The 25,433-nt window shown below is 44.6% G+C and overlaps 1 protein-coding gene across 4 annotated transcripts in view; it reads left to right on the forward strand.

The window, feature by feature from the left end:
• abr (ABR activator of RhoGEF and GTPase) overlaps positions 1-25,433 on the forward strand; it is a 133,891-nt gene that overhangs the window by 62,978 nt on the left and 45,480 nt on the right. For all 4 annotated transcript variants that reach the window (XM_080508799.1, XM_080508795.1, XM_080508796.1 and 1 more), the window contains 10 exons: positions 3,338-3,445; positions 4,113-4,173; positions 10,088-10,140; positions 11,041-11,181; positions 12,049-12,170; positions 14,776-14,944; positions 16,422-16,541; positions 16,770-16,845; positions 16,934-17,038; positions 20,534-20,608. In XM_080508799.1, the coding sequence (XP_080364925.1) occupies positions 3,338-3,445; positions 4,113-4,173; positions 10,088-10,140; positions 11,041-11,181; positions 12,049-12,170; positions 14,776-14,944; positions 16,422-16,541; positions 16,770-16,845; positions 16,934-17,038; positions 20,534-20,608 (1,030 nt within the window). The remainder of the gene's footprint in view (positions 1-3,337; positions 3,446-4,112; positions 4,174-10,087; positions 10,141-11,040; positions 11,182-12,048; positions 12,171-14,775; positions 14,945-16,421; positions 16,542-16,769; positions 16,846-16,933; positions 17,039-20,533; positions 20,609-25,433) is intronic.

The raw sequence follows: 25,433 nt of genomic DNA on the forward strand, positions 1-25,433 counted from the left end.
ACATTTCTATGTTGCTGTATGATGGATATATGCAAAGTGTTGTGTTTTGTCTGAGTGTACATTAAGGATACTGTTGATTAATGCACACATTCTGTTCCAATTCTTAAAATCTGTGTCATATTTACATTTGGAGGTATTTAACAGTCATAAAAGAAAACAAAGGAAGTGGTTCGGAACTCATTATCAACAAATAGACAAATGATATATATACTTGTGTGATTTTATTTTCCTTTTTTTCTTGCATTTACCATAAATGATGGGTAATGCTTGACAAAACTGTTAAATTGGAATTATGGGTTGGTAATGTTACAAATATCCAACATGATAACGATGAATTCTGTGACCTTTTGAAACTACAACCTCAGAATTTTATAGTTGTGGTTCTGGTGTGATGAAGTTAATGACCATAGGTCCGCTGGTTCAAATCCCACCGAGAAGCCGCTTAAATCGGTGTAAGACGCTCACCTGCGGTGACCCTTTGTACTTCATTATAATCTACATATACAACAGTGTGCACATGATTTAGCCAAGTTGTTTTTTTAATCACTTAACACAACACAACGTGATTAAACGGAATACATATCTGCAGAAATGCAGAGTTCCAGTTCCGATAAAACCTTTTTTGATGGATTTCTGCAATTAAGTTTTCAATAACATCCATGTGTCTTCACGTATTCCCCAAACGGACTCCGTGTTATTGAGACGGAGAATGTTTCGAGGCCGTACTATCGCTGCCTCTTCTGCTGACGCTGGCATCACACTTTGCTCCAGACTAAATCGAGCATCAGTGAGATATTTTTACCATGAGATAAGAGCTTGTTTAAAACGTTTTCACCGGAGATCTACAGGAGGCAGTTGAAATCTTTTGACTCCCATATCATCCTTTTGCTGAAGTGTATTTTCATACCGTGAGCAATCTGGAGGATGAGACGAATAAATCAAAGCAGAGTTTGGATAACTTTAAAAAAAAAAAAAAAAGGTTAGAAACACTGTTTTTTGACTGGAGCCTTCGACTGTCTTAACATGTCAGCAGCCATCCTGTCTACACTCGGGCTGCATCCCAATTCTACCCCTTAGCCCTCCATCTTACCCCTACCCCTTTGAAATGAGCGTTCACGAGAGTCTGAGGGGTGTCCCATTTCACTATTGCGCAGAGGCGGAGGGGTGAGGGGAAGGGCTTTTCACCCCTTGAAACGAAGCGTTTACAGATACACACTTTAAACGGAGGGGTAGGAGGACATGGCGCCGAATGACTCGCATTTCACATATATACGCTTCTAAAGTTATATAAACCTGTTGTGTTTTATACTAGTAAGAACGGTAGTAGCGCTGCCGTCTGCCATATGTAGCTTCCGTGTGTATTTGTTTGGTAGAGACCGTGTTTATAACATTTTATTATTACACTGAATAGTAAGGGGGGCTGAGCAGGGGGAGAGGGGCGTCCCAAATCTAAGGGCTGAAACTGCCTTTGCCCTCGTTTTGGAGGCGGAGGGCTAAGGGGTAGGAGTAGGGGTAAGAATAGAATTGGGATTGGCCCTCGGTCTCTTGTTTTGTTCCCTTTGCTTCTTTTCCACTCTGAAGCTGTCGTTTCTTTACCCTTGTTGTTTGAAATGCGGGCGCCTGTGTTTGCAGCGTCGCTCAGGATCCGACCGGTCACAATGTGGTAACATCTCGCAAAACCTCACTCTGCTCCCATCTGACCTCCCTTTGGATCCGTTCATGGAAAGAGTTAGTGATCGCCGGTCTTGGTCGGACACGGCGAAGCAGTGAAATGATAAACAGACTGACGTCACGGCTATTTTCAGTTACTTGTGCGGTTTCATGTTTTGAGTCCGAATCGGGGGGAAAAGCTGACGCCACAAAAGCCACACGAGGCCGGATGATTCCCTCGTTTCACCTCTCGAGAGCCCGACTCCTCCGCTTCACACCGAGGGGGGGGAAGGGGGAGAAAATGAAAGCGGGAGGACGAGGCAGTTTTAAGGACAAAAGTAACGGGTGCTCCTCATTCACTCTGTTCAGCCGAATCCAATCTTCAACACTTTAATAGGATGCAGCCAGCTTTTCAGCTCTGAGGCTTTCAGCCGTCGCGGGATGCATATTCATGCAGTGCTGCGCTGCAGCTTGCGTTACAATGCACACGCAGCGCTGCAGAGAAGTTAATGAAAGAGGGGGGGGGGAGAGGCGGAGGCACCGGTGGAGGGGCCTCATGGGAATGCGACTGGACTGCGTGTTTGCAGCCCTCCACTTGAGGTGAAACTCTGATGAGAATAGAAAATTAATTAATCCGTCAGAGCTCGGTATGAATTTTAATTAAATCGTGCGGCGTGCGGGAGTCTGGAAGCCATAATTGCAGGTGAGCAACACTGCCTCCACTCCGTTTTGTTGTGCAGCACTGACACGTTTTGTGTCGTGTTGTTGCTTGAAGGTGCGCAAGACTCGAGTCGCAGCAGTTTTATTTGCGACGTGGCAGAATTGAGTCGGTGCGGCGTCAGAACCTTGGTTAAAGCTGCACAGGGGTGAGGTGGTCAGCACTCTGTCTTCGCATCTCTGATTCCAGTCTGGGACTCCGGCTTCTCTGTGAAAAGTTTGATTGTTATCGCTGAGAATTCCCCCTTGCGAGCTTTGTTTGTTGCTCAAAATGACCCATCGGTGTGGATTTCAATGATTTCTCATGCTAAATTTCCTTTTATGATCTTATCTTTAATGTTTATTCTGATTGATTTATGAAAATCTCCTTGTGCTTGTTACTGTGCTGCTTTAGTCAAAGTCAAAGTGAGTTTTTAGTCAATCATACATACACATAGAAGTTTTGTCTTGCTTGTCCCCCCCGACTGTGTTGACATTAATCACTGAGAAAAGAACGAGAGGTTTGGAGCAGATGCTCGCTGCAGGGCGAGCTTTTCTTCACGTCATTCAGCCACCGGGAAGCAAAACCGAGAATACAGTTCAGGACTCGAGGCGTCGCAGCAAGTAACTGCATCTTAAACTGTATATTTATTGCCTCTTTACAACTCCTGCAGCACACTTAAGTCTGAGCTAATCCCTGGCTGCTCGCTACACTGCTGCTGATTTGAATGGTAAATGTACTTCCCTGCTTCACTGGTCCCAGTGCGCTTGTCCGGCCCCCGTTTACACAGCAGTTTCAAGTGAAAACACAAAACTTTCATTTCGTTTTTGGGTGTCTGAAATGTCTGAAATGACTCCTTGATGGATGTTTTTTTTTTTGTTTTTGTTTTTTTGACAAAACATGCTTTTTGGGTCACAGTTACATCGTCTCTCCTTTTCTCAGGACATGTTTTTTAACGTCCCCCCCCCCCTCTGTCTGTTTCACCTCCAGGCCAGCCAGCTGGGCGTCTACAAGGCCTTTGTGGACAACTACAAGGTGGCGCTGGAGACGGCGGAGAAATGCAGCCAAGCCAACAGCCAATTTCAGAAGATTTCCGAGGTAAAACGAATCTTACGTGACACGGAATTTTAAAAATAAAGCTTGTTGGACAGGAAGTGTTGACGTGGGTGGTTTTGTATTGAGGAAAACGGTTTGTTGCAATTCTACAATTGAACTGAGAATATGACATGCTTGGTGTTCATAAATGATGATGAGGAAGTGGTGTTCAACAAAAATGTCCCTTATTGGAAGGTGTTTTAGACGTTATTGAACTGCAACTGTTTGGCAGACGTGACCAGGATGTCGAATACAATATGACACGTACGCAATATTTACACAAGAGGAAGTTTAGTGGTCACCTGTTGCTCACTGCACATGTAAATAGACATTCAGACGACGTGGTGCCCGGAGGCACAAAAACATAATTCCTCGCAATACTTTCTATTATGTGTCCCACGTTTGGGGTTAAAAAAAAAACAACAAGAAAAAAACAACCTTGGAATGTTTTTGTTTCACTGTCATTCAGTGAAGGTGAGCTGAAGCTGTGACTGTTGCTTTGTCCAGCCTCCTCTGGCTCTCGCTCTGCTGCAGTGCTCCGATAAGTCTTCATTAGTTCAGTCAGCTTCAGCAAGTTGAGGAAAGTGTGTGTGCGTGTGCATGTGCGTGTGTGTGTGTGTACAATTAATTAAATTGATCATTCTGCCTCCTTTGTTGTTGTTTTTTTCAGAACGTCAAAGTAAAAGGTCCTAAAGACTCTAAAGATTGTACCACGACTATCTCAATGGAGGGTAAGTACGTGTGTGTGTGTGTGTGCGTGTGTGCGTGTGCGTGTGTGCGTGTGTGTGTGTGTGTGTGTGTGTGTGTGTGTGTGTGTGTGTGTGTGTGTGTGTGTGTGTGTGTGTGTGTGTGTGTGTGTGTGTGTGTGTGTGTGTGTGTGTGTGTGTGTGTGTGTGTGTACAGTTGTGTAGGCTGGCTTTCCGCCTTCAGAGTCCATCCTTCCCCTTCTACTTGTGTATGCAGTGGTGGTCTTTGGGAGGCAACTGCTGCATGTGTGAGTCTCTCTCTCTTCCTCTCTCTCTTCCTCTCTCTCTTCCTCTCTCTCCCCCTCTCTCGCTCTCTCTCACTCTCTCTCTCCCTCTCCCTCCCTCTCCCTCCCTCTGTCTCTGCCTGAGAGCGGAGGCAGTTATCAGGAGAGGAGAAGAGGGACATGGAGGTGCTTCTGGTCCTCAGACTGTGTTGTAACTGCACATACGGTAACGACTGCATGATGCCAGCCGCCGCCGCCGCTGTTTGATGTGGGCGACTCGGAGCGTTATTTCTTCTAGATTTTTTAATCTTTTCTTGTCTGTGTTGTTGGCTGTGAAGTTGTGACTGTTGGTGATCAGCCGACAGGGTGATTTCAGGACTTTTTATGCTGGAGATGTGAAGCAACGCTTACTTACTGAAACATTAATGACTTTGCCATCGCTTCTTTAATTCAGTTTTGTGTCGTCCACGTCAATGGAGGGAGTTTCTGTCACAGGCTGCCGAGTGGCGATTGTCTTGATGTCGCTTCCTCAGCGTCCTCCGCGCATCGCGCCTCTTCGTTTAAAAGCCGAGCACGTTTAGCCTCTATAAGGACCGCCGGCTCCAGGCAGCCGCTTATAGAGGAGACTTCCCTCCCAGCAGGGGATCGGATCTATGTGCCTGTCGTTATACTCACCTCACCTCCAGGGCAGACCCACTTTGTTCTCTAGAACAGCGACAGACGGGGATCCGGTATGCCGTGGTGGGAATTCAACGAGAAAACCGCATGGCTTTGTCAGTCCTGACAGGGGCTGGCGAGACGTGTCCCTGTGTACGTTTGCAGCAGCGTGTACCTGTGAAGTGTCTGTTAATTTATGCATCGCAATATGAGGAGGACTCAACCCATGCCATTGTTCTCCCCAGCTGTCCTGCTGAGACCACACCATGTGCGATTGGTTTGGCGCGTGTATAACGTAGGTTTACACGGTGGTTAAGTGGCGGCGGACTGGCTTCGGAGCCCCTCAACAATCAGGGTTTATTTTCCTCCGTCACCCAAGGCAGTTGCTTTGATTGCTGTTTCTATTACGGTTCCTTAATTGCCTGGCGAGGCAGTCGGGGGGGGATTTCTCTCTGAAACTCCTCCACCCCTCACATGTTTAGTCATGCTACCTGCCACTCTCTCCTTTTATGATTCACTTATTCTTCACTGATTGAACTCAATCTTCCAGGAACAGGTGCTTCCTTTTATGCCTCGTCCTCGGAGGAATACGTCGGTTTGTCAGACTGTTTTTTCTTATCGCATGTACCGACGCTCGGGTTTCATCTCCTCCTAATGAATGAACAAGGAGAATCTCAAGCACTGAATCAAGCGAGACATCTTGTTCTCTATGTGAGTGGGGACTCCGGCTCCCCGCCGCTGCCGTTTCCTCCCTCCTCCTCCTCCTCCTCCTCCTCCTCCTCCTCCTCAATCCTCAGATGCCCTCTCTTTGTGTCTTCTTCACTGTTCCTCCCTCCCTCCTGTCGGTCTGGTCCCGTCCTTCTACCCCTCCTTCATGGACTCTGTATCTAAACAGCTTGCCATTTATTGAGGGGTCCCACGGCTGCAGCATTGCATTGCCCCCCCCCATCCCCCCTCTTTTTTCAAACACTTTTGTTTGCTTGTTAGCGGCTCATTAGCAAAGAGGAACTATCTGTCCATCAGCCGGGTCTTGAAGGCGACCTTGAGACGGAGCCCTCGCTGTGAAAGACCATCGACTTCCAATAATCCCCATCCCTCTATCTGATTCTCCTCATCCTGACTTTTGACCGGACTTTGAACTTCAGGTTGTTGTTTTTTTGTGATGATGCTGTTGTCCTCTAACAAGGACAAACCTGTAGATCAGCATCCTTTATGGCTTTGATTGTTTTTAGGATATGGCCTTTGTCTGAAACTTCAAGTTCCCTCGTTCATTCAAGCAATTAAAGAAAAACAACAAATTGATGACATTTTCTGATTGAAAACTTGATAACTACATATTTTTTCTTAAACTATTTCCCCCAAAATGTGATGTGGCTGAATGAATACCTGCTAAACATCCATCCATCATCCTCAGCTTCACTTTCATGCACATATTTATGCACAGAACCTAAAATGCCATTTAGGGAGGCCTGCACGTTTGCATATATGTTTAAACCTGCACCAGATCTTCAGCAGCAACATTGATTTGTCTACGCCAAATATTAAAGGCTCATACTGATTATGTTCCTGCCTAACATCAGTAGGTAAAGTATGTCTTTTTGGAATTTATTTTATAAGATGATAAAATTTAGAGCTATTTCTTTGTCAAGAATACAATGCACTATCCATAGAACAAAAGTTTTCTGTGAAACAAGAAGCTTGAAAGAGTAAAAAGTAAAATTTTGCTAATATCCAGCAGGCTGATTGAAAATTAAAAGATAAAAATCTGTAAAGCAGAAAACTGTGAAACAAAGTGCAGCAATGAGGCTTTCTGTGAGAAACATCTCCAGTACACACAAAACCCAAAATTGATGATTTACTTCTCTCCCAGGATAAACTCTTGGCCCCTGTTTTTATGAAGCCATATTCTATGTAACTCTGTTGGTACACTGTTTTTAGTTTGATGCACCGCCATTTTCCCCCCCGTTGTTTACTTTGCGAGCTTGCCTTTGTGTATATTAAAGACAAGACATCCACATTCAACACACCTATATTGCAGTACTTTAAAACGTCTCTCTGGGAGACCTGCTCACAGCTCGGCTTGCAAAGAGATGGAAAGTTTTCATTAATTTAAGCTGGGGAGGTTTTGAAATATTCGTTCTAATAGATTGTTTTGTCGCTGTGTTAATGCAGAATTGCCCACGTCTGCATTGCGATTCACTGTAAAGATGATTAAATTCAATACCTCTAGCATTTCTATGTGATATTTGTAAGTGAAACGTTAGTAACGCATCATGGTTTTTTTTTTTTTTATATATATATATTTTACGACATATCATCAAAACTTTACTATGTGTCGTCCACAGGTTCCAATATGTGGCTTCAATCGTGTTTTGCTCTGGCGTCAAGTTTGCTGATCCAGGGGATTGTATGAAATCTGGTTTTTTTATGTTAGAATATAATTTTCTATTAAGAGGCAAACTTAATTTTTTGTGAATTCCTTGTTCATTCCCGTTCATTCCCATATTTTTCCCATAAATTCCCGTTTATTCCCAGGGAAAGTTTTCAACTTTGAAAATCACCAGAATTTTGCAGCCCTGCAGAATCGACGTAACGCACAAATTGCTGACGTGCTCATTTGAAACACCTAATGACATAACATCTGGTACTTGAGGTTACCATGGGTACAACCAAACTCAATCCCGGTCTCAGACGCTGGAACCTGGGCGGAGTCACGACCTGCGCTCGTACACGTTGACACGTTTTGATGCGGTCGGTGCAGGATCCATAAATCCTCCTGAAAGTAGCGGCACTGAGCCGGGACCATTGACAGAGGCCGCATCATTAATGACCAGAGGGTGGAGAAACTTCAAAGAGCATCAGCAAGCCTATGTAGAGGATTCTCTTTGGTCTTCTTATACAATCGCTGTATTCATGCATGTATGTGTGTGTGTGTGTATATATGACAGGTCCTATCAGTGCTTCTGAACATGTTCGCCGTCGGTTTCTACTCCGGCAATTTAATTTCTTCTTGGGTAAAGAAGGAGACGAGAGGAATCAAAAGGCGGAATCTGCAGCTGTGCTGTGCAGCTGAAGGAAGAGAGCTCCGTCAAATGTGTTTAACAGACGAGTGTAACATTGTGCCTGGGATGACCTTCCCCGGATACAGAGAGTCGGTGGCTGCAGTTTCCACTCTCATGAGCCGGAGAGCAGCGAGATCAACTGGCCGAAGGAAGAGTCGGCTGCTTTCCAAACATTGATGCCCGCGTGGATCGCTTTGGAAAATTGCATTCCCCGTACGCTTTGAGAGCGGAAGCAGCGTTATTATGCTCGCTGCTGCGCGGCGGCAGTGGCGTTATTATTCTGAGACCTTGAGACATTGCTGACATTTAATTATATGACTGGTGGAAATTCAGAGGAAAAGTTTTCCCCTTCTGACATCCAGTATATATATATGTGTGTGTGTTTGTGTGTGTGTGTTAGCTTCTGTCCTCAGTTTTTCTACATCTGCCATCAGCCCTGTCTTCCCCCCCCTTGTTATTCTTTGCTCCACTCCACCCTTCACTCTTCGCTCTCCTCAATCCGTGGGAGTTTCTCACCTAGAGCTGTCATGTGTGTCGTGTGTGTGTGTCAGCTGCTGCTGCTGCAGCGAAGCCGTCCCGAAAGGAAACCAGCCGAGTGCGGTGGTTTGAGCCGAGGCTCCACGTGGCGCCGTGGTCTCGCCGCGCTTTTCTGTTTTGGACCCATCGCATGGAACGAGTCCTTCTCAAACTCTGCAGTTTGAGAAGTGTGAGGCTGCAGCGGCCCTGCAGATGGACTGCATGTAAAACAGCCCCCGTCCAGACCTGCGTCTGTGCACGTCCTTTTGTTGTGGGGCAGAAAAATGCTCCATTCCTCGGTCTTCAATCACACTCTTTCTTTCTTGTTTATGGTTTGCCGACATATCGGATTAAGTCTTGACCTCGACTGTCGGGGACGGGATCCCGCTTGCGGCAGAAAGAACATTTAACCTGAAAAATGCAACGACTGCAATGACTTTTCTTTTTTTCCTGCGACTTATCAGGAAGTCCCATTAAGATAAAGATCTGTTTTACAGTGGGGACCTGTACTGCATCACAGTTATAAAGCAAAGCCACAAAACAATTAAAACACATCGAGTGTTTGAGAAAAGGAGCAACGTCCGTCCGTTGGCAGAATACTAACGATACCATTGGATTTATTGATCGACACGAGTGCCTCGTTTGCATTCTCTTCAAGAAGGAGCCTCACAATTAAGAAGCAGGGCCTGAAAATCGAGTTTTTACCAAAATCTGAACAAGTCTAACAGAACAAATCATAATATTGCAGAGTAAAGACTTAGAGGAGAGTAAATGAAAGCCAATCTACTGTGGATGGATGGATGGATATTCTTTTAATTGTTTTAATTTAATTCAATAGTAGTAGTGCAAGAAAAGAATACAAACTGTAACTAATCAGAATGTAGTGACAATGACTGTGACATCTTTTCCAAAATTAAAAAGTTTAAAGTGTGAATTGTCCATGTTTATAATAAACTTTTGTCTCATCCAGATCAGATAGAGGAGTTTCATTAGTTTTATCATTGTAAAGTAAGCAAAATAATCATCCTTATTTCTGTGGTGGAAGCCCATTTATATTAAATCATCCGTAATTAAAATAGAGAAGGGAAAAAAATGTTGTGGATAAGAGAGTGAGTGTGTCTTCTTTTGAGTGGTGAGTCAGTGAACGACTGTGAACGTGCGTTGGATTCGATTAGATGGACTTTATTGACAATGTTTTTGTATGTCCAGGACTTGCAGAGGAAACCCCCCCAAAAAAAAGCATTTCTAAAAAGATTAAAAGCTGTATAAATGAGATAATACAATAAACACAATAGATAAGTAAAAGACAATAAGTCATTCTATGCATATTGGCTGTGGCAGAGTCGTGTGGTGTGTTTGACTAGTACCGACTTGTTTGTAACCAGCAGTGAACATAAACCCTCCTCTTCTCTCTCTCTCTCTCTCGCTCTTCTCCTGCAGCTCTCCTCTACAAGCCCATTGACCGTGTTACGAGAAGCACCTTGGTCCTGCATGTGAGTAACATTTGAACTTGAACAATTTTAAATAAAAAAACAACAAAAAAAAAAGCACAAAAAGGTGGATACTTGCAAACGTTTTTTTTTATGACAGGGATTTCTGACGAAATGAAAAATGAATTAAATAAACTGATAGATTAATTTAATTTGGATTTGTCTGGGGGGGGAATACAGAATTTAGATTAACTAAATTTAGATTAATTAGTGGGTTGAAATATGCTTTTCTGCGTGTGGATGGCGGCAGCCATTAAAAATTGGTATTTTATTATATGAAAACTGAAGGCGGCGACTCATTGTAACCCGTCCATCACAGAACAAACACGGAGACTCCCATTCAAACCAGCAGTTAACCGTGCGTTACGACTCGGTTCCTGTCGGTGCTGAAAAGTTACTCACGTTGATCCTCCAAGCCTAAATAAATAGAAACCGTCAGTCTTGACAGTCCAGACGTTTAAATGCGTCTCGCGAGGTCATCAGAGTGTGTGTGAGTTTACACCGGAGCCGCCGGCGCCCACGGACTAACTGGTGTGGGCGTTGCTTGTTTTCGCTGCTTGTGGGTGTCAAAGTGAGGTTATGTTCCTGTCACTTATGCAAATGAAGGAAAAGAAGATTGGCGGCGCTCATTTCAATGGGGAAACGTGCCGTCAGCTGACCGCACTGATTAAAAACTGCCTCAGGCGAACAATAATAGATTACCTCAGTGTTCGCAGAGAAATTTGAGCAGAGCAATTATGTTTTCATTTAAGAAGTGAAAATGAAAGCTGCTTCTGCTCGGATGGATTTTAGTTCAGAAAGTGAAAATGGAATTGGCGGTGACAGACGGGAGCGAAACGACTGTGATGGTTTAACTTTGCGTTGAGATGATGATGGCCCTCGTTTGTGTGTGTTTTTGCGCAGGACTTACTGAAACACACTCCCAAAGACCACCCAGACTTCCCGCTCCTGCAGGACGCTCTGCGGATATCCCAGAACTTCCTCTCCTCCATCAACGAGGAGATCGACCCTCGCAGGACCGCCGTCACTACGCCCAAAGGAGAAGTATGTGGGCTTGAATCACATCCTCTCTTACGGAAGAGGATCAGGGCCACTGTGGAATAAAAACCCTGAGTTCTGACTTTTAAAGTCAGACTTCTGACTTTAAACTCAGATTTCTGACTTTTTTCAGAATTCTGAGTTTAAAAGTCAGAATTGTGAGAAAAGAAGTCAGAATTTAGGGTTTTTATTCCACAGTGACCCATATCCTCTTCCGTACTCTCTGATACTGATAATAAAATAAAAACAAAACAAAACTGAATAATAAATTAGGATCATTTCACCAGGTCAATAACAGGACTGGATAAAAAAAAGAACATCTTGGAGAAGCAGAAACTCTCAGAAGTGTGCAGAGCCGTCAAAAACGACCTTAAAACTATGGGATATGAGGAGAAAGTGCTTCTGCAGCTGGATGTGTGGACGTTGAACTGGCCCGTCTAAAGTGTTTTACCAATAAAACGCATTACAAATGTCATAAAAACAAAAACTCCACAAAGAAGTAGATCCAGACTCTCCTCCGTTTTCACATATTTACAGGCCGTCGATATATACAAGCTGAATAAACAGAAAATTGGCCGTTTATTTAGGCATTTTTTACCGAATCAGCAGAAAGTCTCCTCTATAGTAGTTGTTTTCGTATGTGTCACAGTAAATAACAGCCTTGATGCCTTGAAATCTATTCTTGAGGCTGAAAAGTCCAAAAGAAATGTGATGTATGACGACGAGATTTCACTTTCCATGTGGCCACCGGATGTTTGGGGGGGGGTTTTTGCGCAGGTGTAAACAGGAGTCGCTCACTGTTTTCTTCACCAGCGTTGTTTATGTTGACGTTGCAAAACCGTCTCCGTCTCTCTCCCTCCCTCTCTCTCTCAGGCCCGTCAGCTGGTGAAGGATGGCTTTCTGGTGGAGGTGTCTGAGAGCTCCAGGAAGCTCCGACACGTCTTCCTCTTCACCGACCTGCTGCTCTGTGCCAAGATGAAGAAGACGGCCGTGGGGTGAGTCCACTTCCGTCCTCCCCGTCCGCTGACAGGGTGACAAACGTCCGGCGTAAACGTGCGAGTGGACGTTGACACATAACCCCCCCCCCCCCCCACCCCCCCCAAAGGAGGTTTGTTGAGTGAGGAAGCAGAGCAGCAAATGTAAGAAGTGCTGAACAACGTGTAGCACCAGCGGAGGGCTTTCTGTTCCCGTCTGAGCTTGAGGTAAAGGAAAGATCGGCGACGGAGGAATTGTCCCCAACATGGTGTTTCCATAACTACCAGACCTGTAAATAGGACTATTATGGTCTGGGGGGGGTCTGTTATCTAAGCATGCCACCTACAGGCTACACACACACACACACACACACATGCACACACACGCTCAAATCATCCATCCAGAAAGTCAATCACCTCAGTCAGTCACCCAGGATCTTAATCCCTGCTGAATCCTAAGATTACTTTTTTTTTTTTTGTCATTTTGCAATATAGTCATATTTGCATCGACTCTTCCCAGCCACACGTTTCCTTTTGGTTTTGAAAGAGCAAACAGATTAGATATGGTGATTTATTCCACGTCCTCCGCCCCCTCCTTCCCCCTCCCAAATATGTTTCTGCGTGCGTACTGCATGCACGGTTTGGGTTTTCAGTGTGACGGCGACCCCAAAATGAATGGGCGGTGCGTAAAACAAAAGAGGGTTGAAGACGGAGCCACTGAGACGAGGAGGGTTTGATAATGGAGTGGGTGTGGGGGAAGTCTGTGAGGGATCAGAGGAGCAGAACCAGCCGGAGGAAGGAAAAGGGCTTTTTATTAGGTGCTGAGATGTACTTGGATTGTAAAGAAAAGAAAAAGCTTCATGTACCGATAAAGCTGAACAGACTTTCAAAGAGAACATAAAGCTAAACTACGTGTGAAATATGAATGAATTAGACTGGAAAAAAAAAAAAAGGTGACCAGTCACTGTTGAGATCCATGCGAGCAGTGAAATAATGTGTCGCTGCATGACTGTGAACAATTAAATGTAATGTTCATTTACAACTGTAATCCCAGCACAAATTAGTGCAATTTAACACAATATTTCATATAAAAACAATGTAAGTAAATGGCAAATGATGAAGCGAGAAAGTCTTGATTAATCCAAAACACGGCTTCCTGGTAGAGAATATGTTTTCATAATCGCACTGATATTCACTGATATATAAGTGTAGTTTTATCCATCTGTCATTCCTTCCATCCATCCATCCGTCTCTATTATTACTACTAAACTACTAAACTGGCCTTTTGTCAAATCTTAACTTATAGTACTGACAGGTGCCATTGTTTTTATCATAATTTTCATTTTGGGTGTAATTAAAATCTATTTATTACATTTTATTTTATTATCATTCATTTATCGAACATTTCAAAGGTTAATTATATTCATGCATGGAAAATACAGCCACTCAGAACGGAGTGATGTTTGGAAAAGTCCTGGAAATGTATACACAAACACACACAAACGCACACACAAACGCACGCACACACACACACACACACACACACACACACACACACACACACACACACACACACACACACACACACACACACACACACACACACACACACACACACACACACACACACACACACACACACACACACACTCTAAGTACATGGAGTAATAAAAATCAAGCAAAGAGATCAATAAACAGTTTAATGAAATGGAGCAAATGTGAGTTAAAATAGTAAACTTATAATAAATTAAACAATTGAAATAAGACTATATACAAAAAATTTAAATGAGCAGTTTCGTGAAATGGAAATACAATGAAGAATCATGTGATTAAATTAGGAATAATTAGTGATTTTTTTTGTTTCCACTTGCAGTTTTAGAACCACTACTCATGTAAAGAGGACTTTAAAAACTATGGTGTAAAAATAGACTGCTTGTTAAAAGTACTGGAAGTATCAGAAATAATCAATCAGAAGCAATGTTTAATATTAGAATTAATTTTCTCATGTACTGCATAATTCAGTTCAATTCAACTTTATTTATAGAGAGACCAAATACAACATAGTCATTTCTCTGTGCTTTTAACAGAGAAATAAAAAATGAGAAATGATAGTACTAGCTACTTCTGGACGATTTTTAACAAAGTACCATCACTCTCTTTGCTCTAAAAATGGATAAAGCGTCTCAAAAAGAATACAAGACAAACCAGTCTGAAGCCTGAAGATGAGCGTTTAAGTAACTGCATCACTGCTGAGGCTCCATCTCGTCGCGGAGCTGCTAAAACGAGGCGTCTGATGAAGGCGTCTCGGTGGTAAAGAGGCTGTGTGACGGCGCTCTTCCACTCAGAAACGCTAATTAAAGTCTCATTAGCGGCGGCGCGCCTTTGCCTCTCCAGCCTGGTGGAAGTGGATCTCGACACTCATCTTTTGTCATTTCTAGGAACGTGAACAGGCCGAAAATGACTCGAGGTTTAAGGAAGAACGTTTCTGAAAAGGAGCGTAATGACCTGAAATTGTGGTGCTCTCACTGGAGGGGAATTAGGGTTAATTTATGAGGCTGGCGGCATGTTTTTTGGAAATTTGCATTGATCACTTCTCAATCCTCCCGTCTGCTCCGTCTCCGTGCAGTCGCCATCAGCAGTACGAGTGCAAGTGGTACATCCCTCTGGCCGACCTGACCTTCCAGACCCTGGACGAGTCCGACACCTGCCCCAGCATCCAGGTGCTGCCGGAGCACGAGATCGAGGAGATGAAGATCAAGATCTCAGCCTTAAAGAGCGAGATCCAGAAAGAAAAGGTAAAAAAAACAAAAAAAACACACACCTGAAACCAAAACCAATGGAGACACACTGAGTGTGACCTCCAGGGCTTTAGTTTGAACACCTGACTGACTATTACTTTAAAAAGAATCATTTTGGGGGACAAAAAAAAAAAAAAGCCTAAAATCACATATTTCTTTAAGTTTTTCATGTGGAAGATGTTTTATTCTTTACTTGCCATTTCATCACAAAGCATATACATTGACATAGAAGGTCTGCTGATCCTGATTCTGATGAAAATTAAATAAGTGAATTAAAAAAACAAAAACATCAATCCATTTGGTCCATGTAAAATTTTTCTTATCTACCTTGAAGGGAAAATTGCATTATTTATTTTCCATGACATAAATCTCAATACACAAAGTTAATCCATTCATTTCTATTTTGACCTCTTAATGGCTGCCGGTAGTACAGCGAGATTAAAATCTCCCAAACACACCGTTTCACCTTTAAATTCGATATTTATACCAAAGACATGTTTTCAGTGTTTGTGGCTCTCTTCTCAATAAGGCCTTATCACCTGCTAGGATTATTTCTACGTACATTTCTGAGCATTTAAAGTCCCTGTCTGCTCTGTTGTGTCGTCTCCTGATGAGGATGTTTTACTTCCGATTCTCTCGTACAGGAGAAGTTTTGTTACTGTTGAATTCTCTCTCGTATCCGGTAACATACAAGTTTGAACTAATAGTATCAGTACCAGTATGGGAAGCAGTACACTACAGAGACACACTGAGACACCGAGGCAGCGCAGAGTTCCTGTTATTCCACGGCTCGTAGCGTAATGCTCGCCCACCCGGGGTAGAAAGAGTGACCGCTGAGTCACGGGTGGGTCGGCACACTGACTCACCACCTCCTGGTGAAGACCTGCAGTGTGTGTGTGTGTGTGTTTGTTTCCCTTCGATTGTGAAAGATCTATGAATTATATATAAAGACTCTGGCAACGTGGCGCTCACTTCCCCGCAGCTCATCCACAGGCTGTAAAAAAAAAAAGTAAAACGAAGTTGCGATTAAATTAAAGTAACTGTGCAAATTCTGAAATTCAAACAGAAGCGAACGTCTTCGCTTCGCTCGTGTCTGTGAAATGAACGAAATCCAAGACTGAAGCCTTGCAAAGAACTTCACCATGTAGTCAGATTCTATCGGCAGGACGTTGTACGGAAGTCTGTTTCCAAGCAGCTCGTTATCAGACGGTATCATTTCTCGCACGTCGACCAAGACGTGTAAGTCAACCGACTCTAAAAATAAGCCTTTGGTGCCTCGTGCGTACAGATCTGAGTCGCAATATGACTCAGAGAACATTTCCCCCTTCAGAACTTCCTCGCAAGAAAACCATATTCGCATGCAGTACAGCCGAAGCCTTTTACCTTCCTTCACCGTGCCGAGCGACTGGATTCGCTGCTGGAAAATGAGACGTTAATGCGTGTTGTTTGTTGTTTGTTTGTTTGTTTTGTGCAGAAGGCACCGAAGGGTCAGAGCCGCGTGGAGCGTCTGAGGAAGAAGATGAACGAGCAGGAGTCCTGGCTGCTCCTGCACTCGCCCACCATCCCCTTCCGCATCCACAACAAGCACGGGAAGGTAACCGGCCTCGGCGCTCTCAGGTCGCCGCAGTGCTCGCCGTCCGCCACTAGAGGGCGGCGTTTAGTTAATAAAGAGCACACGTTCAGGGGCCTTTCTGTGACATTCTCATATTTAAACCACTTTATCCACCTCTTTAAGACTTCACTGTTTTATTTATTCTTTTGTGCCCGTGTTTCTCCCCATTATTAATGCTGACTTAACCGTCTCGTCTCGTTGTTGATCCAGAGCTACCTGTTCCTGCTCTCCTCTGACTACGAGCGATCCGAATGGAGGGAAAGCATCCAGAAGCTGCAGAAGAAAGGTACATTTAGCCTCGGGTCGCGTCGCTCAAGACGCCGTTTGTTGACTCCCCCTCGGAAAAGTGAGACTTTGCTCCGTCGGCTTTGCAGATCTCCAGGCGTGCGTGCTGAGTTCAGTCGAGCTGCAGGTCCTCACCAGCTCCTGTTTCAAACTCCGAACTGTCCACAACATCCCTGTCACCAGTAACAAAGACGGTAAAGAGCGTCCACACAGAAGCCTTTTCCTTGTGTTTGTTTGGTTTTTTTTGCTCACACACCCTCCAATCGCCCCTGCCTTGTGTTTAAATTCACACAAAAGTGCCCATTATACACGCACACCAAAAAGAAAGAAGCCACATAATGAGAGCCCTCATTGGGGATGAATCTGGGTTACAATATGTTTCTCATCTAGCCGGTAGCGGTCAAGGCCGTGCCGCGTGTCGGGCCGGCCTCCCTCGGCTTCTATATGTTTGTTTTTGCTCCAGATCTCCACATTACACCCGCTTTCAGAGGCTGAGGGAAGCGGGACGGGGGGGGTGACATTAAAGCCATCTGGCTGATCGACTCTGATCTGTCCATGTGGCACCGGGTCTCACTGAAGGGTTTCAGAGAGAGATCCAGGGTTTTTTCTTTTTTTTCCCTTTCCATCTTATCAGGGAAAGTGTCTTTGCAAGGCTTTAGTTTCACCTCCAGTAAATTGAAAACCGGTGTTTTTAAAGTTTTTTGTTTTTTTTCTTCCTTCAAATTGATCTATTACATGCACAGTGGGATCCATAAATATATAGCCGTAGGCACTATTTTGAACTTTCACCTTTAATTTGATTGTATTTACACCCAGTCAACCCACTACGACACATTTACCTTCACTTAATGGAGGTTTTGCTCTTTTTGTTCCCTCAACGTGTTTTAATTTGACCATAAATCTTCAGATTTGAATGCAATTACTCCAGAAATCATCCTTTCATTCCAAATTCACTTTAGTCATGTATCAAGCCATAATGATAAACAAATATTGTCAATCCTGACCTGCAACTCTGACACTTTTACTCTGCTGAACTTTATTATATTTATTTATGAGATAAAATATCTCTCCTCTCTCCTACGTCGTTATTAAAGCTTCTTGACACGCAGTTTGTACCGGAAAACTTTCAATGTGTTTGAAATCTATGTAGAGCACAGCTGTCACTTCTCACTTATTAATGGTGAAACTCGCATGTTTGCCTCGCACACAAATTTCCAACATTTTCAGAGTGTGATCCGTCAGTAATTACTTTACGGAAGAGCACAAGAGGATTTCACTTTAAAACCAGTGCCGACTTACTGCAGCATCGGTTATTATTTTCCCGTGCTGCCTGTTATATTTATTCCATACATATTTTACTAAGCCATTGCGTTGTGAAGCTGATGTTATATTTTTTACACTCTTTCATCATTAGTGTGTTTCTCTCTTCATGCTCCCTTCTGAAACGTGCTGCGGATCATAATCATTTTATTAAGCCAGTGTTTCACTGATTAAAATGACTGAATCACAGATTCTCACCCATGCAGAGGGAGTCACGTGTCTGAAAAGGATTTCATATTCTTCCTAACGTCCAGGCAAACACAAATAATTGCAGATGTTTCTTCGAAAAACAAGGTGGATGGTCTCGAGACAAGATTATTTTCCGTTTCGATCCCACCTTTCCGTACACGAGTGGTATTCTGTATATTATTGCTTTCCTCACAGTCTCAACAGAAAGTCCGACTTGTCTGTTTTTGATTTAGCAAAGCAAACATGCCAAAAATGCAAGAAAAATTTCGAGAATTATCAATATTCCCTTGTTATCTGTGACCGTGTTATTGATGAGTTTGTGTGTGACATACTTTAATCGTTTCTGATTAAATAGAAACAGATATGAAGTCGTGAAACAATCTGATGGAACATCCACATGAAAGAAAAATTCATTTAGGGACATTTTTATTACACTTCTCTGAAAGGTTAAAGCGCCGACCTTTGGATAACTTTTAATACTGTCTTAAGTTTTAGTTTTTTTAACATTTTAACTGCTTTTCTCAACTGATCTTAGCATAAAACCAACTACACGTAAAGTTATGGAAGTGAAACGGATCCCCAATGATTTAATTTGCAGCACGTGGCCCTGAACATCTTCATTATAGCAGCAGTTTGTTTAGACTCTCCACTCCTCTGGCAGATCATTTTCTTTCTTTGCTTTATTGCGTCGCTCCTCATGTTGCAACAGCTTGTTGATATGCTCTCTCTTTTTAATTCCTGGAAGGTGTTTTAAAGCGCCGTGTCCTGCTTCCCCTCTCCACCCCCCCACCCCCCCCCCCCTCGCTCATTAGATGGCAAACACAAACACACACCTCGGTGACATGTGGGGCACGCGGCGCTGCCGGGGGTTTAAATGGAGACCGGCTGGTGCAGGAATGTGTCTCTCCCTCGACTGAAAGCTGAGCTTACGTGATCGGAGACATTCAAATTCTGAGTCTGAATTCTGAAATCGCCCTCCATTATGACCTATTAGTCTTTTGGTTTCCCGCAGTTTATTGTGAAAGTGGGATTAGGATTTAAAGTTCCTGTGTAAAAGCTGTAAAACTCCTGTTTTAAGCGACTTCCCCGCTCTGCAGCGCCGCCGCTGCCCTTCATCACAGTTTATTTACCAGGAAACTGCCAGGCAGGACTGTATCCTCTTCATGTGTATGTGGACGGGACAGGCCGCCATGTCAGGCCACCCAAATAAAGGTCCACCCACACTCAGATCTGTGTGGCCTGATAGTGATCTAACCCAAAAAAAAAAAAAAGAAGTTCTCCTTAACTGTTAATTCACTCGCATTTGAGTCTCGCTGAAATCCATGTGTAGGTTAGCTCATGTCCCTCTTCAGACATCAGTAGCTGGGTATTAGTGGGAGTGGGAACAGATGCTGGAGAGAAAGATAATAGTAATAATAATGAAGTTTATCTCGTTTGGACCACCCGAGGAAGGAAAAGCCCACATGATTCCCACTGATCCGTCTCACCGTGGCGGCTTGATATGTGTGTTAAGTGTCGAACAAGCGCAAAGGCTTTTTGCTCAAAGTTGACTTGAGTTTTAACAGTTTAAAATGACCCGTATTTAAATTCTGTGTTTGTGCTTATGGGGCGTGGAGTTGAACGTCTACGCCTTTTATTATCAAAGTCCAGCACACGGGCCAAAGAGAGTTTTGCTTCCTGTTATGATATCAGAGGTTTGTTTTAGTGGTAGTTTCCAATAAATCAGTTATTGCCGCTCCAGGTTTGTGTAAAATAAATAACGGAGACCATATTTGTCAAACAGTAGTGAGGGTGAACGCTCAGGACTAAAAGCACCAAAAGTACACAATATGATCTGTGATTAAAACAAGAAAAACTACAGATTTCATACAGAACCATATATAAGTGGAATAATATCTTCAGCTAAAGATCTTTATCCTCCTTTTTTTTTTTTTTTTTTTTTAAAGCTTTTTATTGCATAAATTATAGGAGATCTTGACAAAGAAAATAATTTTTTCTGAGTTGTTTTCATTACTGCTGTTTTGATGCATTAAGGCAAAAATACAGGTTCCATCGTTTCCAGCATAATTTGCACCGACAGCTCTTCCTTCACAAACACCCAGTCCGAATTTTAAATCCACCAAATCACCTCACTTACGCACCGTGCATAACTAAACCGCCCCCGTGTGCTTGTTTTCCAGATGACGAGACTCCTGGCCTGTACGGCTTCCTGCATGTGATCGTCCACTCCGCCAAGGGATTCAAGGAGTCGGCCAGTAAGTCGGGCGGGAACGGGTCTTCTTTTGTCTTCTCACTGGCTCCGTACGTTTAACTGCTGTGCAGAGACGCGTCTGCCAACAAAACACACGATCCAGTGGATCAACGCAGCCTGCACATGCAGTTCCCATCAGACCGGTGGGTCCCCAGAAGGAGGAGTGGGATTCCTGCGGTTGTTTTCGTTTCAGCGGGCATCGCACAGTCGCACACAAAAAAATGCTTTAAAAGAAACAATAAGTCGGATCGTCCGCCACAGATTCAAACAGAATCGTTTGGGAACACGATGGCCCGACGTGACGCTCGTGTCGCGCCAGCAAGCGGGCAGCTCGTTCCCTTCATACGCAGCAGGAGAGAGAAATATGATTTTCCGTCGTTACCATGACAGCCCTGTGTAGCCGCATGTGAAAAGCTGGAATTTCCCGGTTAATGGATTGGAAAGCTCTCTCTTCTGAAAGCCTGTTTGATCCTCCATGGAGCACGGAGGGGGGCTGCAGGGGGGAGGAGGGAGGAGGGGGGGTTACAACGAAGATGGAAAGTGTGTGCGTGTGTCGGGAGTTAGGTAGTTCCACTGATAAGGTTGTGTGTTGGCGTGTTTGGTGGAGCAGACGGAAGCAGGGCGGGGCTCGAAGAGTTACGAAGGTAATGGAGGGAAGAAGCTGCGGCGGCTGTTTGGCGTCACTCTGGTGTTCGGGAAATTAACGGTGACTTGAATCTCTACACAAACTAGGAAGTGGAAAAATTCCCATTTCCTGGGGGGGAGGAAAATACACCTGAATTGCTTCCAAGAGCTCAACGTGATGATGTTTTTATGTAGACAAACTAGTGAAGATGATATGAACATTACAAGCATCATTTCCTCAGCTTATGTGGGGGAAAACAATACCGTTATGACATTTATCTGTCCGTGTTTGTCGGGAATGTCTCTTGTCGTCCAGCGAACGTTCCAAACTCGGAAATGGGAACTTCCCAAGTGGTTTATTTACCAGTTCGCAGCTGGGTCAGTGCTCCATGCCTTCCAGCTGATAAAGCGATTACATACATTTTTAAGCAAAGTCTGGGTTCAAATAGGTGTTAGTAGGTTTGCAGTAGAGAGACGTGGCCGTTCGTTCATCTGTTTTAATGTTAAATCGGTGACGGCGTGTGGCAGTGCAGTCCCTAAACCTGTACAAAACTACCGATTGCTCTTCATCATTAACGCTTTATATACATAAAATATGTAAAACATTCCTTCTGCTATAACGTGCATTATCTAATTCAGACAATTTTTTTTTATTACATTTGAAAACGTTGTCTTGTCATTTCAGGCCTCGTTAAATTTAAGATGGGAATGATTCTCCGTTAAAGTCGACGAAACCACGTTAGACTGTCCCGCGTCGTTTATCGTGTGGCCATCGAACAATCCGAAAATTAGAGGGTTGATCAAACGGGCGTGAGGAGAAAATATGCAACTGGAAACTATGGAAACAATGCAGAAAATGTTGCCGTGTGCCAACCGCTGCTCCACCACGCCGCCGTCGCGAAGCCACATTTCCATATAAATTGAGGTTTTGCTTCGTTCGCGCCGCGTTGAGATTCTGTCACAACTTTACTGAGAAGGAAAATAAAGGGTCCTTAATAAATTACTGTGAGACGAGTGTGCATACGTCCGAGAGCCCGTTTCGCACGGCAACGTCTCCAAGTGAAAAATACAAAACATTAATTTCCTCGTGGACGTCCGGTGGTCGGAGCCGCTGAAAATGCAACTTTCCAGCCACCAACACTTGGGGCTCGGGGACGGCACTGGTGATGTAAACATTCGTTTCACTTCCATGTGGCTTCCAGCTCATGAAACGAGTCCCTCTGAGGCAGATTTCATCATGTTGTTCTCAACATTTTATCGACACGTCGTTGATTACTGCACTAATAAGAGGCTTTCTGTTCAACACACTGTACTCTGCGTGCATGATTCCCTCCAATACCACAAATCGGTGAAATTACAGTTATACTCTGGACGATGCGACCCAGTTTTGCATTTTAAGGCGGATGCTGCAGGGGGATACGATACCAGTGTGTAACGGAGCCTGTGTGTGAGAGGTTTGCTGCGGTTCCAGTCGCATTGTGGACGACGTTGATCTGCTCTGATAGCCGTGCATTTTTTCTGAAAAGATTCAGAAGCCGCTCGTTTGCATAATACTCTCCGCACGCTCTCGTGGAAACGCGTAAAAATGGAAATGACTGGAAATAGCAGTCATTATTCAGTGTTTAAGCAGACATCTTTAAGAGTCCTCAATAATAGCCTGGTTTGTTTTTTTTTTGTTTGTTTGTTTTGGCTCTTAGTCAGATCAGGAAAACATGTATTAGATGATCTTATTGGAGCTGTTATTTATATCACAACAATCTCCCCCGCAGTGGGAAAGGGCTTTAAAATCAGCTCAGGGCAAAGTTAGTCAAACTAGGTCAGAGAGGAGGAAGCTGGAAGCCCCAGCCCCCCCCCCCCCAAACTCGAGCACCAGTTAAAATATGAGCACATGTACCTGGCATGAATGCAACAGTTGAAACGTCCCCGTGGTGTAAAACTGCGGTTGCCCCCGCTGCACGGGAACAGCGTGTGCACCACCTGATAAGAAAATGTCGTTCAAACTGACAAAAAGATACTGGAGCTCCTCCAGCATCTGCCGACAAGTTTCTGCCTCCGAGCAGCAGCGTTTCAACGCCGCGAACCAGGTTTTTGTCACAAGATTTTCATCAAAGCGATCTTATTTCCTTTCGACTTGTGATATTTGCGTAATCTAATCCAGTCAAGGCTGCGTGTAGTTTTGTTCTCCGCCATCATTTTATTGGTTTTTCGACTTCTGAGTTTCATGGAATTGGCCTGATTGTGCCCCCCCCCCCCCCTTCATGGTTGTTTTTGTTTGTCCCCGAAGATGAATATTTTCTCCTGAAGCCTCGAGGCAAACGGAGCGAGACGGTGGTTTTATTGGCCCAGGCTCCTCATATTAGAAGCACTGATCAGTTTAACTGATTATCACTCGGGCACTAATTCTGTGCACCCACAGTTTGACCCAGCATTCAGCACGGCCCCGGGGCAAGATTACCCCCCCCCCCCCCCCTCCCTCCCTCCCTCCCTCCCAGGAGCCCCCCGCACACCAGCGAGGCCTGCAGTCCTCAGCTAATTGAGATGGAAAAGGATGGTATCCATTAACCCCGTGCATCTGGGGGTCAGAGACCCCACGCCGGCCAGTTTGTGGCCCCTTTCATCCACTGTGCTCAGCGGATGACCCGATAAGAGAAACGAAAGCTCACAGAGTCTGTCCCGCTTCTCCGCGAGGACAAAAAAAAAAAAAAAAGTGTCCCTCCAAATATGTTGGCTCTGGCCGAGACGCGAAAAAAAAAAACTCATTTCAGATGGAGAGGAAATCAACTTCCCGAGAAAAAGTGAGCGGCTCGGAGCTATGAATACACTCTTCTCTTCCACCGTGAACGGATGAAAAAGGGACTTAAATCAGATTAAAGTTTCAAACGGCTGCTGTTTTTTTTAACATCGTGGCAAAAAAAGTGCCACGGTCGACTGTATCCCACCTCTTCTCCTGCGTCCTTCCTCCTCTGACAGGTACTCGGCGTATTTCCGTCGTGTCGAACCACAGACGACGGCCATGTGTCGTTCCGCTCCGGCGTGTAACGGAAGCGTACGATCACCGCTTTCATTTTAAGAAAATATCCCCCAGATGGTCGCGCTGAATTCCTCTCCCGCTCAACTTCCCTCATACCACCGGCCGCTAATCTCCTCCTCGTCGGGAGTAATTACTGCTGAACCTTTCGGGATGCAAAAGAAAAACAAACAAAAAAGAGGGACTGAAACCAGATGGAATGAGATTCCACCAATACTGTATGGCCCGGGTGGATGTACGGACGCAAGTGTAAATATTTGCTCCGGTCAGTCGCAGCTCGCCCCCGGCCGGTGTGATGTGTGTCTCTGCATCTCCAGGTTCCTATCACACTGACGAAGATGATGATGATGATGATGATGTTGCTCTTTGGCGTTCCGTCATTGTGTCGACCGTGCGTTTATCAGCACGCGGGACGGACGCTGTCCCTCCTCCCCCAGCGGCTTCGCCACTCAATCTCGGAGACGGTTCCCCCGGTGAAAGGTCGAACCGTATTCCCATCCATCATGCTGTCAGACGCAGGGTTAACCCCGGGGACCGGGGGGGGAGCCGGGGGGGGCCTGCAGGACGCACTGCAGACACTTTGCAGACAGCCAATAATGCGGTCTGCAGGAGCATTTAAAGAAACACATTAACAGACTTAATTGCTACTTGCAAGAGGCGAGCGTGAGCCAATCCCAGAGGAGAGGCGGCCGCCGTGCGAGGATGTGAGGAGGGGAGCGGTGGTGGTGGTGGTGGTGGTCCTGAGTGTGTACACATCCAGGAGATTGATGTCTGTCCCCTGACAAACACCGGCGTATTGACAAAGCCAAGAAGCATTTCACTGCGGTTGGGTGTCCACCTTTCTGCTTTTCTGCTCCCAGAATCTCAATCCCTCACTGCTGGTGAAGTCGACTCACCGTTTACGTTTCTGACTCACATCATGCATTCCTATATCCTATTGTGTGTCCATATAAAGTCTGATTTAATGCCGTGGCATGTTTTTAACACGGAGTAATGTTATAGTGTATCAGTGCAGCACAGCCCCAATAAGCTGAGCTGAAGTCGCTCCGCTCGACACTGTAAAATTCACCAAAACATCAATGAAATCAATGTTTCCTCTCTGTTCGCTGAGCTTCTTCCCAGTGGGAAAAGAAATCCTTGAGTGTGAGCGCAACCTTAATTCAAGCAGTGTTTAATG

The sequence above is a fragment of the Blennius ocellaris genome (assembly GCF_963422515.1).
Source record: "Blennius ocellaris genome assembly, chromosome: 14".
Taxonomy (NCBI): Eukaryota; Metazoa; Chordata; class Actinopteri; order Blenniiformes; family Blenniidae; genus Blennius; species Blennius ocellaris.